The sequence below is a fragment of the Helianthus annuus genome, chromosome 12 (assembly GCF_002127325.2).
Source record: "Helianthus annuus cultivar XRQ/B chromosome 12, HanXRQr2.0-SUNRISE, whole genome shotgun sequence".
Classification (NCBI taxonomy): Eukaryota; Viridiplantae; Streptophyta; class Magnoliopsida; order Asterales; family Asteraceae; genus Helianthus; species Helianthus annuus.
Genome location: NC_035444.2, coordinates 40,604,679 through 40,617,663, shown reverse-complemented (window position 1 = coordinate 40,617,663; position 12,985 = coordinate 40,604,679). Strand labels below are relative to the sequence as shown.

General features: G+C 35.2%; 1 protein-coding gene across 1 annotated transcript; it reads right to left on the bottom strand.

The window, feature by feature from the left end:
* Positions 1 to 1,811: 1,811 nt before the first annotated feature.
* On the bottom strand, positions 1,812 to 7,961 carry LOC110869093 (prostaglandin E synthase 2). The gene is made up of 6 exons (XM_022118388.2): positions 7,469 to 7,961; positions 5,853 to 5,987; positions 5,647 to 5,737; positions 5,451 to 5,545; positions 5,181 to 5,348; positions 1,812 to 2,232 (listed from the first exon to the last, which is right to left on the bottom strand). The coding sequence occupies exons 1-6, from the start codon at positions 7,818 to 7,820 to the stop codon at positions 2,072 to 2,074; spliced, it is 1,002 nt and encodes a 333-aa protein (XP_021974080.1). The 5' UTR covers positions 7,821 to 7,961; the 3' UTR covers positions 1,812 to 2,071.
* Between the last annotated feature and the right edge of the window lie 5,024 nt (positions 7,962 to 12,985).

The following is a 12,985-nucleotide window of genomic DNA, read 5'->3' as shown; positions in this document are numbered from 1 at the left end:
TTCCATTTTCACCTTATAGACATAACTTGCGGGATTTACCTGCAAAAGCGTGAATTCGTTTACATCGGTTCGTTCATTACACTACGAATACGTGGTCGATATAGTCATGTAACCAATCATTTTTGGTACACTTGTTACAAAAATTGTCCCAATACACGCAAAACATGATCTTAATTAGAAATGATCTATTCCATCTTGTTATCCGATAACATGAATAGATTAATGATCAATATGTTTCCAAACACATTTAACCAAAAACTACTGATCATTAGAATCCAAATCCCAGGTCATTTAGATTCTCACCAGGGGCGGAAGTGGAACCATAATATAACAAGCCGTAGCACGGGCTACGGCTCAACCCCGTGTTCGTAGTGTTTTTTTTTATATATAAAGGATAACCCAAAAAAATACGACAGTACCCTTAGCCAAAAAATAAGATACTTGATATTACTAAAATCCCATTTTTTTTACAATCCCAAACATTTTACAACCTGAAGACTTATAGAATAATTAAGCCCGAATGATAAAATAAGCCCAAATTAATAATAATAAAATTTAAAGTAGACTTTAAATATAATTGATAAAGTTAGCCCAATACCTAAAACAATATTATAATTGAATAAGTGATCTTGCCCGTCATAAGGTTGAAACCGGAACACATAGTTCTTGTCCTTTGGTTTATCGGCTAGTGAAGCTAGCTTTGATTTTACCGGTTGCAACCGCAACCGTTGAAAGTCGTTTTTCTAAATTGAATGAGCCCGGAATATTTCAACAATGCTATGGTTTGTATGGTCGAAAAAAAAAACTCTTGATGAAATAAAAGACGACGATGATGTGATGGAACTCAAGCTATGGAAAAAGAAGGGGATAAATCTATTAGATATTTGTTTTACTTTATTTATTATCGTTTTTTTATTATTGTATGATTGCACGGTAAAAAAAAAATTTCAGGATACCCCTAAATTAATGGGCTAGCTCCGCCACTGATTCTCACCCAAAGAAACATCTTCTGTAGTCGGCTTGAGATGAGAGAATTGTGAATATTTTTTTACTTTAGAGTATTGATATGCAAAAGTTAGTATAAATAAATAAAACAAAATAAAATTAAGTTTTTATTAGTCGTGTTTGTGTTTATATGTTAGACGCGATTTGGTAAGTTAAGCTCGTAACCACAACCAATATAACATCCTAATTTTTATTCTAAGCAGTTAATGCGGTAAAATATCGGATATCGGTCACATACTGATATTTGAGATATAGGTTACCGACATGGGGTATCGGTAATTTTAATATCATGCTGAATTTATACATGTAGCAATTTAACAAATTAACCTTTTGCAACTTGCAAAACACTAACAATTATTGCTAGTAAGAACCTATTAAGAATTGAAACACCAACATTTAAAACTTACATTTAACAATCACTTATATCGTTAAAATATCGGTCAATATCGCCGATAATATCGGTACCAATATTTTAACCGATATTTGACACTGATATTTTACATGGAGACCAATAACCGATATTAACTGCATAGCTTATATTATCCATTAAATAAATGTAACAAAACAAATTTCAGCCAAAAAAATTCGTGTTTGTACCGCTAAAAACCAATGTGTTCCTATGTTTCAGACGATTTGGTGTCAGGTTTAACTCGTAACCACAACCCATTTAAGACCCCTAAATTAATTATCCAATATAACATAATCAGTTTTATTACCAACATCCACACACACACACACCCAACCTTTCATACCACCACACAAACACACTAACCTGCTATCAAAACCAATAGTACCAAACACTAAAATGCAAAGTTTTGATGAGTTTTATTTTTTTTTGTATCAATAATAGTATGATCACATCCTACCAGTCTTTTCTCTATTATTGTACTATACCAGCCTATGTGTGGCACTGGTTCTAATCTGTTACAGCAAAAAGAAAACCGATATCGTGCTACAAATTCATAGCAACAACAAAAATTTAACAAAATCTCATCAACATAATTCAATCAAGACTGAAGGCAAAATGTATATATACTTTACTTTTGCATATCATTTCACCGTAAGATTAGGCCTTTATCCTTGAAGATTCACCAATAGCACTCTCCATTCGCGTATACCACTCGCCAATTCTGGTGTGCTCAACCATATCTTTACCCGACCTCAGATAACGGATAGGTCTCAACACTCCGTAGACAGCAAGATCAGCCAGATTAGGTTTAGAACCACCTGATGCAGTCATAAGACATACAAAAATAATAATAAGATTTTTTAGTATCCAGATCAGGAATATATTGCTTGATATATTTGTCGGGCAACTCCTTTAAGACCATGAGTAGTGGGCATTATAGGGGCGTGAAGTGGCTTGATAATTCCCCCACACCATCCCCGTGGGATTTATAGGGGAATGAAGATGGAGGGACATTTCTAATATAATGACCAATGAAGAAAACAAAATTGGAAACTAATGAAGGCATTAAGGAGCGTTAACCATTACACAATTTTTTAAGGGGCCTTAAGATGTTGATGTGGCGGAAAATACCCATTAGAGGGCATTAACCATTACAGATGGCCTAAGGCCATGCATAATGGGCATTATAGAGGCATGAAAGGGTTTGATAACGCCCCCAGCACCATCCCCCTATGCGTTATAGGGGCATGAAGAGGGAGGTGCATTTCTAGAATAATGCCCAAAGAGGAGAAAAAAATGGGAAGTATTGAATGAAATGGGCATTAAGAAGCATTAACAGTTACATTTTTTGAAGGGGGCTTTATGATGTTGATGTGGCAAAAATTGCCCCTCAGGGTGCATTAACCATTACGCATGGTCTAATAGATATACAATATAGCCTAAATGAAGAAACTAATTAAAGGAAACCTTGTTTCCTTATACGTGTATCTCTAACAGTGACATACCGACATTTAGCACCATTGGCCTAACTACTACACGAGGCCCTAGTTATCGATAGCGAATAGCAACAAATTGCGCCAAGGTACCTATATGCCACGTAGCAATAGCGATGAAATAGTGCCCGTTATTTTGTGTTTAGCGATAAGGTAGTTAAAAATTTAAGAAAGAAAAAGTAGCTATTTATAATTTTTACACACACACACACACATATAGGAAGAAAACTCACTTGAGTTGAAAAAACTCACGAAAACCCTGCGTAACATTTTTATTTTTTTTCTAAACAACCGGGAATGTAAATATATGAACATTTTTATAAAAAAATGTAAAAAGCGCCGACTACTTTTTTTTAAATGTTCAAAATCTGTATGTTACATTTTTTGGACATATATTATGTAACATGGAATTTCTAACATTTTAAAAAAGAAAAAAACTACTCGGCGCATTTTTTTTACAAAAATGATCAAATACATGTATGTTACATTCCTTATTTTTTTAGAAAAAAAAATTAAAATGTTACATAGGGTTTTTACAAGGGTTTCTTGGGTCTTTTCAACTCAAGTGGGTTTTCATTTTATCCTTCCCATATAAATATATATTAAATACTTATTATGTATAAATTTAGAAGTATAAAGACCAAATTTAAACTAGTGAAAATTAAAGGGGTTAATGTTAAAATACAGAAACTAATTTTACACTATGTAAGTTTTTACAAGTTCTAGGAACCAAATGTAAACTAGTGAAGAATAGAGGGGTTAACTATTAAAATATAGAAACTAATTTTACACTTTTTATGTAAGTTTTTACAAGTTTTAGGGACTAAATGTAAACTAGTGAAAGATAAAAGGGGTTAAATGTTAAAATACATGAAGTTATTTAACCCTAAAAGGCTAAAACGCAAGAAACACGCAGCCGTTCTTCTTCTTCTTCCTGGTTTCCATCAGAAATTGCAGCACCGGAGCCGGAATTCATCGTCGGAATCCCGCTATAATCATGCTATGGAGTCGCTAATTAACAAATTGCAAGATATGTGCATTACACTATGAAGCGCGCAATAGTGAATGCTATCTTCACATAGATAACTATGCATGAGGCCCATACAAAATGCACCATCACCCTTAAAATCCAATAGGTCACACTTAAAGTTGGGTAAAAAGAACTGAGAAAAACGGGTCAAAGTCACCCAAAATGCATAACATCGTTAAACTGATTTATACAAAAAAAACTAGTGTATCATTGTAATAATATAGTTATGCTAACCATACCTCGCACTAATTACTTGCAAAATTATCAAGAAAACAATAAAGCAAAGTGTTCATGCATCAGTCTACCTGACCTGAACCAATTTAACCCGTTACCCAACTCATCCAATTTGGCACCTCTAAAAGCATATCAACTAGACCAACCCTTGAGGTGGCCATTTCAACCCAGTTACTAACAAATGGGTCTATTTGGCTTATGTTTTATCTCTAACGGGTCAAATAAGAAAAAGCAAAGCATTTAGCTGAAAAGGTAAGGGAAATTGGTCTGTAATAATCCCACCTAGACCTTATTGGCCATTAATAATCCCACCTCAGAATATTCCCCCCACCAGTCCCACCTTTCACCTATTTTTCCTACAATGGTCCTCCGTTAACAAAACTTAACGGAGTTAAGCTTTTTTCCAAATTACAAACAGATTTTTTAGGGCTTTTGATTAGAACGATGATACGAGTCTATTGATGTAAAACTTGCCTCGAAATGGTGCTCCAATCGATGAAAACGACGCTTCAATTCGGGTGTTTAAATTTCCAATTAACCAAAATCAAGTTACTTGGAGCACCATTTCGAAGTAAGTTTTACATCAATGGGCTCGTATCATTGTTCTGATCAAAAGCCCAAAAAAATCTGTTTGTTATTTGGAAAAAAAGCTTAACTCCGTTAAGTTTTTTTAACGGGGGACCATTGTAGGAAAAATAGGTGAAAGGTGGGACTGGTGGGGGGAATATTCTGAGGTGGGATTATTAATGGCCAATAAGCTATTGGTGAGATTATTACAGGCCAATTCCCCAAAATGGGTCAATAGTCCTCCAGTGTATAAATTAGATAAATTTTCTAATAATATAGTCTTTAATTGTATAAAATATGAACTATCTAAAATCAAATTGAGCATGATGCATTTGCCCGACTGTTTTGACAATTGACACTTCAAGTTGAAAAGTAAAAGTCAAGTGAAACACAGAATAAACACTGACAAAAGAAGGATCAAAACGTCACCAAAAAAACTGACCTAAAAACTCCCTGCCGTCAAGGGCATCAACCCAGGTTTCAGCAGCTTCATACAAAGCTGCCCTTTCATCAGTGATATTATATTTTTTCTTCAGTTTCTTAGATACAAAATACATAGCAGCAGCCCCCGCGTATTTTACTGTATATTTTTCCGAAAAGCTGAAATTACCTGAATATAAAGTTCAAGATTGTTATAGATTCTTTACAGATTTAAAAAAAGATATATATATCTATACTAAATTAACTTCAGTATACCATATTTCTGGCTCACCATTGCTAGTGAAATAGTCAAAGGATTCCAGAGCCTCAGAAGCGTTTCGGTAAATATTCGGTGATAAAACGTGAACCAAATGATCATCAACCCACCTAAAGCATTAAACATAAAAAGAAAATTTGCAAAATTCCTACAGCTTAGATATGTATAAAAAAATGTGACATAAGAAAGAGAATACGAATAAGAAGCATACCGACGCCACTTCTTTTCTTCATCATCACCGTCAACCAGTGAACTTGACTTCGCGGGAGGACTGAGCTTGTTTCTGAGCTGATCAATAATAGCTGCAATAAATATTTATATTATAGAACTTTATCACACCTTTAATTCAAGCTTAAATACTGAACTTAGAGGATGAGAAGAGAATCATAAGTCAATTATGATTAATTCAAATATAACCTGATGAATCTTGCAGCTGTTCACCATCCACAACTAGTATAGGCACCTTCTTGTAATCAGACCATTTGATTTCCTTCTTACTAAGTGGGTTCACCTCCACAACTTTGTACGGCACATCATAGTAATCTAGAAACGCTGAAAAAACAAGCAAAGTAGGTATCATATATCCATTTTTCCTTGCTTCTACATACCCTGCTTCCCTTGCAAAGCATACCTAAAACAAACTTGACCTTCGCTACAATGAATCTTATAACAAAAACAAACACAAGGATTTAATGTATGGTTCTTACATTGCAGAAATTATGAGTTATGAAACACATAAAATCATTCTTAAAACTTTTTCTACCCTAACCCGTGCTTCAATACCTTCAGAAAAGAATCTGCCTTTCATCTAACATAATGCTCCATATATACTTCAAATAATGCACTGCTATGCATGTATTTAAAGATGCTAAAACGAATGTATTTCAAGAAACTTGCTAGCATGGAATATAGTCTATTAAATTATGATTTGGTGATCAGAGACATGGTAAGTCGTAACATAATTTCAAGCTTAGAGGGAATTCATCACAACTATAAACAATGAACCAAACTGTGTTCACTTTATCATCATTCAGTTTCATTTTTCTTCATGCACTTATGTTCATACTTCATTGTTTTCGAAAACATGTCTTCGAAACTACCATTGGGGGTGTTAGGGAATCCTAAGCATAACTGCTTCTGTGTGCTTTAATACAGATATAGGGTATGTTTGGCAAAAGTAGCGGGTGGCTGGTAGTTGCAAGCTGGAAGCTGGTAGCTAGTGGCTGGAAGCTGATAGCTGTAGCTGGTAGCTAGTAGTTGTAGCTTTTTAGATATATTTGGTGTTTGGTAGAGTAGCTGGAGCTTTTAATAAAATGTATAAAATGACCAAAATGGACCTAACTAAAAATTTAGAAAGTTGGTGCATTAAAAAGTTCCTTATTTTTAGAGGTTAAAATAGTCATTTTTTTCCTAAAAGCTTGTAGCTCCTTCTAAACGCTACTAGTAGTAGCGTTCAACCAAAAGCTTCAAGCTCCTAACCTAAAAGCTTAAAGCTCCTTCAACCAAACAAGACTTTTTATTGAGTAGGAGCTTTTTCTTAAAAGCTTAAAGCTAGAAGCTCCTAAAAGCTCCATGCCAAACATACCCATACTATGTTTTGAGGATGTATTGCTATTCTAAACTGCTTTAAAAGATGTTAAGAATAAGTGGCAGATAAGCAATCTTAATAACCAATCTCAAACACCCCCTCACACTTCTTTCTTCAAAAGAATATCATACTCATACCAAGACATTAAACTTGATTACCTAACTATTGTCAAGTACTCAAGTTCGATCGCATATCCAAAACAATGCAACTGATCACCAACAACAATGCTCTCTATCATGCTTTTAACTACAACCATATTAAATCCATATATGAAGTTCAACAACCATAAGTCCATAACAATTTAATAAAACACAAACAATAGCTATACTCACATATATTAATATCAACAGCAACATTCTCCTCTAAATCACACTACTCCTAACAGTTTGCCCTAAATCTACACACAACACAAAACTTGCTGAACACGAAAACTAATCACCAATACCTTTAACCTTGTTACAAAACGGACACGATTCATACTGATACAGCACAACCTCCTTCGGAAGCAGATCTAACTTAACCGGCTCTTTCGCATACGCCTCTTTCTCCGCCAAGAGCGACGCACCGGCAGCAGCGGAGGCGGCGAGACAACCTAACGAGAGAAAAACTTTAGTGGCGGAGGGAGAGCCGCCGGAGGAAATGGATCCTACAGGTGAAGAGAACCACCGGCGAGAGGATCCGGCATTGGCGGCGAAAGAGGAGGCTGCCGGAAAGAGGATTTTGTAGTGGTGGTGTTCGGAAGAAGATAGGATGGCGCGTGAGAGAGAGGAGGCGGCGAGTGTGGAGACTCTTCTCATGGTTTTTAGGGTTTTACGGTGGTTGTGTACGGTGGCCGGAGGTGGAGAGAATATTTAGAGGTGTGTGGAATGGGGTGGATGGTGTAAGTTGGTGCTACCTGGTGGACTCGGGACCGTGTGTATGAGTTGTTGAAAAATAGAACCGCCTTTTTAATTCTATAAGCATAAAGCATCCGAATTTCTTGGCACTCGGTTGTTTAGCAACTTCAGGGTGTACGGGGCGTTCTCGGGGAAGGGTTGCAGTGACCCTTGTCCCCGATCGGGAACACCGTCGCCATCAAAGCGGGGACCCGAATCGGGGGTCATCCGGCGAGGACTTACCGCGTGGTTTGGCACATTTTTCGAAATAATACCGTTGTCAAACGGTCATTTTTATTAAAAAAAAAAATAAAAATTCAACTTTTTTAAACAATATATATCTAACCAACCTAAATCAATTTTTTTACCACACTCACCACTCTCAAACTCACACCAAAACTCTCAAACTCAAATCTTTCAAATACAAAATGGATTCCAAGCTTCCGTTTCTTTCTACCCTACCCGACTTTCCCGACGATGGAGATGCATCGTCAAGCGATAGTAGCTTAATTTTCTTCCAAAATCTCATCCAACAAGCGGAGCTACTAGACACGACATCGTCTAGTAAAAAAATTATGTCCGTCGAGATCGTGAGGGGGGCCATGAGACACTCATGGCCGATTATTTTGATGAAAATCCAAAATTTAATGAAGATACTTTTCGTCACAGATTTCGTATGTCCAAGTCTTTGTTCCTAAAAATTGTTAGTGACGTGGAAGCGTATGACGAGTGGTTTAAAGAAGGCTTAGACAGGAGAATGAAGAAAAGTTTTACACCGTTGCAAAAGGTTACTTCGGCAATTAAACAACTTGCAACCGGTAACCCACCAGACGAGGGGGACGAGTATTTAAATATGTCTGAAAGGACCTCTCGTGAGTGCCTTGAATATTTCTGCGAGACGGTCTGTAAAAGGTATGGCGGTGAATTCCTACGTAGACCAACGAGCCACGACGTCGCGCTATTGTATCAGGCTCATGAGGAGAGGCATCACCTACCTGGTATGTTGGGTAGTCTGGATTGTACACACTTCGTCTGGAGAATGTGCCCCACAGAATTCCGTGGACAATACATGAGAGGCGATCATCAATACCCGACGGTTATGTTAGAAGCGGTGGCGTCTCAAGATTTGTGGATTTGGCATGCTTTTTGTGGCCCGGCGGGTTCACAAAACGACATCAACGTGCTGCAACAATCTCCATTATTTCTTGCTCAACGAAACGGAACGGCGCCAAATTGTCCATTTCAAGTGAACAACCACTTATACAAACGCGGGTATTATCTTACTGATGGGATCTACCCTACCTGGTCCGTGTTTGTGAAGTCTTTTTTTCATATCCACACGACCCGAATGAAAAAAAGTTCAAGAGGCAACACGAGGCCGCAAGAAAAGATGTGGAACGGGCGTTTGGTGTGTTAAAGTCGAAGTGGGGAATACTAAATCGTCCAATGCGTTCGAAAACGGTGAGAAAGATAAGGTCCATCGTGTATACGTGCCTTATTTTACACAACATGATTATAAAAGACGACGGAAGGGCGATAGCACCGGTACATATTCAAGATCCTCCAGTCGAACCCGTCTTCGATGATACAGCTTATACGGAGCTCATTGACGAAGACACGCATTGGAGACTAAAACACGATCTCGTTGAGCATCTCGGAAATTTAGATCTGCCTCACCTTGAAGTTGATTCGGACGACGAGTAGTTTGTTTTTATATTTTTCTAGTTTGAATGTATTTTTTTTTTAATTTAATGAAATGTCTTTTATTTAATTTTTATTTTTATTAATATTTTTTTAATTTGTAATCATGCATAATTTTACAAAAAAAAAAAAAAAAAAAACCCAACTCCCCTAAGAGGGGAGTGCCGCCATCAAAATGGGGTGTTAGGGGAGTTTAAGAGGGGAGTTGACGTGGCACTGATTGATTGGTTGGGCGTAAGAGAGGGGACTCACCTCTTAGGTGAGCACCCCTTACACCCTCAGAATTGCTAGTGCTCAAGGATAATTAAATGTTGAATCAGTAAGAAGTCTAAACCAGTAAGAGATCTGAACTATTAAGAGCGGTATAATACTTAACTGTTCAGAGACAAATGTCTGACCAATTCAGATAAGATGTCTTAACCTTCCAAACTCAACATAATGCTTAATCAAGGCAAATGTCTGAATCATTCAGACATTTACTCGTGAAACAAATAGTGTGAACCATTAAAAGCCACATTAAGAGCTAAACAAACGGCCTCTCAGTCGATCTCAGTTTACCAGCACTCGGTTTTAAATCATGATATGTACAAAAGAATATGTCTTATGTTGAGAATCATAAAAATGAATTCCCTCACCGATTCCAATAAAAAAATACTAGTACCGATTATATATACGAATACCAGTACAATGTTGACAATTATTGATTGTAGCTTATAATACCAAAAAAGTAGCTTATTTTAAATACAACTCAATTTCAACAAAAGTTATACCGAAATATCAAGAAACAAAAAATTGAACACACCTTGCATATTCATTTAAAAAAAAGTTAACGAATACAGTTTATTAAATTAAACTAAATGAAAATTAAACATGTTAAAAGCATATATAATATAAAATATAATATAATAAATTTATTTTAATATATATAATTTAATAATATGAAGCAAATAAAAAGTAAAAATACATAACACTATTAACTATTAATTAACTATATATTAATTTATAACATTTTATTGCATTATTAGTTGTAATTTTAGCAAAAATAGTTGTACCCACTTGATTTTTTTTTCTCTTTAATTTTATTTTGTCTTTAATTATTATTTTACTTTTAACCCAAATACTTTAATAATTTTACAATTTAATCACAACATCAATATATTAATTTATAACATTTTGTTGCATGATTAGTTGTAATTTTAGCAAAAATGGTTGTACCCACTTGATTATTTTTCTCTTTAATTTTTATTTTGTCTTTAATTATTGTTTTACTTTTAACCCAAATACTTTATTAATTTTACAACTTAATCACAACATCATTGGTTGTAACATGTGCTTAAGTGGTTGTACCTTAGTCAAATATAGGTTGTAAGTTGTGCTTAAGTAGTTGTACCTTAATCAAATAATAATGGTTTCATTACCTTACCAAATTCAATATGTTTTGTATGCATGTATGCTTGTAAATTGTGCTTAAGTGGTTGTACCCTAATCAAATAATGGTTTCATTATCTTACCATATTCAATCGGTTTGATCCATTCAAAGTTGTTTTGTTTTATTTGTAAATTACTATTATTTATAATAATCTAATTAATTTAGCAAAAATCTTGTATAAATATAATTTGCAACATATTGATACAATGGTTGTTGTAATGTATGCATTATGGTTTGTATAGTGGTAATGATATATATTATATATAGATTACGATGAACCTGTCAAACGGGAAAAAATATAAGCGGGTTCATCGTAACGCGCGAGTCCTAAATCAACTTAGTTATTTTATTCTGTGTTTTACGTTTCCGTTTAATTTCTTCGCATTAACACCGCAACTTCAGTGTTGGTGGTCGCTGATAGTAGTGTGACATTAGTGCTCACCCCCGCCGCAACGCGGGGGGTGTTTAATACTAGTTAATCATTACTTTGCATTAATATATATATATATATATAATTAGTTGGATTTCTCACGCCCCATACTAGGTTTTTGGCTGGTATCAAATTGGTTTGTTACTTTATCAGTTGGATGCGGTTTGAAGTTTCATAAACCAATCAACCAGAAAAAAACCCGATCGGGAAACCAAACGTAATGACTAGTTTCATGGTTTTAAACCAAAACGTGAATACCCCTAACTTGAACCCCTATAAATCTATTGTCTTTTTACTTTAAACATTTTACATGTCTTGCACGTTATAATTGTTGGGTTTCAAACAAGGCTAATTCATTCATAAATTATAGTTGGTCTTTAATTAAAGAAGAATTTCAAGCAAACCTATTCACCTCCTCTAATTTTCAATTCTACATAAGACACAACAAGCAGGCTACAAAAGAATACATATAAGGGAGTTATGGTAGTGGACCATGGGAATATGGGATCCATAGTGTCAAGCTTGGTGATCGGAATGTTGATTTCAAATGTATTTTTATTGGTTTTCCACCACGGCCCACGGAATTTAGGGGCGTTATCTTTAGATTTTGGCTCCTGATGTAAGACCATTGGTCACTTATATGGTGTTTAATAGTATAACAAACAATGTTTGAGAGTTAAAATCATGCATTTAAAAGGTTTCATTGATGTGAAATACGTTGGTTGGTGTTAACTACGTGGTGCCTAGGTTGTCGAATGATACAAAAGTTAGGTAAACATTTAAGGTAGTTAAAGACTTTGTTCAAAGCTGGTATGGGCTTTCAAAGGTGGTGATACGAAAGAATTATGTGAACTATAGTCGACAGCTAAGAATAAAATTATGCATTAACACCTTGTGACATTCCAAATATAGTGTAGCTAGTATCTACTTACACCGGTTAGTCCGGGTAAGTTAGTAGTTGGTGTTGTTAATTTGTTTGGAAGAACCCCTTAATAAACAAGTAAAGTGACATAATCAAGAAACATGCATATATGGTTTACTTGTGTCATGTAGACATGTACGAGACTTAGGTTTCTCTAACCAAGTTGTAAATGAATTATCTCTGAGTTAAAGTAGGAAGTCTAACTGGTCATGGGGTATGTTGTAACCCTTATTGACTCCACCTAAGTACTACATCACCCATTTTTTCGTATTTTACTATGTCTCATTATAAGGAAATTGTTTAATCATGTTAACTCTATTTAACCTTATTTTTAGTAGTTTTTGGTTAAAAAATAATTAATTCAATTTATTAACACCCGGTTAAAATGTTAACCAATAACCCTTTTAATGCCCCTTAAGTCCTTAACATAAGGAAAGAGTGGTGTAAAATGTCAGTTAATATGTCATGTAATAGTTAACAGTTCAAATGCTAGAGTACGCCGTAAGAATCAATAGATGTTCATAAAAGGAAACCTTATTAAAATTTATATTGAATGGTGACATTTAATATTTGAGCCCAAAACACTAAACATTTGGCTAGTGGGC

Bases quoted from the DNA above. Each gene is read 5' to 3' on its own strand.
- LOC110869093 (XM_022118388.2), bottom strand. From the start codon at position 7,820: ATGAGAAGAGTCTCCACACTCGCCGCCTCCTCTCTCTCACGCGCCATC. The intron at 5,546-5,646 runs GTATGCTTCTTA...TTAATGCTTTAG, and splicing joins GAAGAAAAGAAGTGGCGTCG to GTGGGTTGATGATCATTTGG. The intron at 5,349-5,450 runs GTGAGCCAGAAA...CTTTATATTCAG, and splicing joins TGACTATTTCACTAGCAATG to GTAATTTCAGCTTTTCGGAA.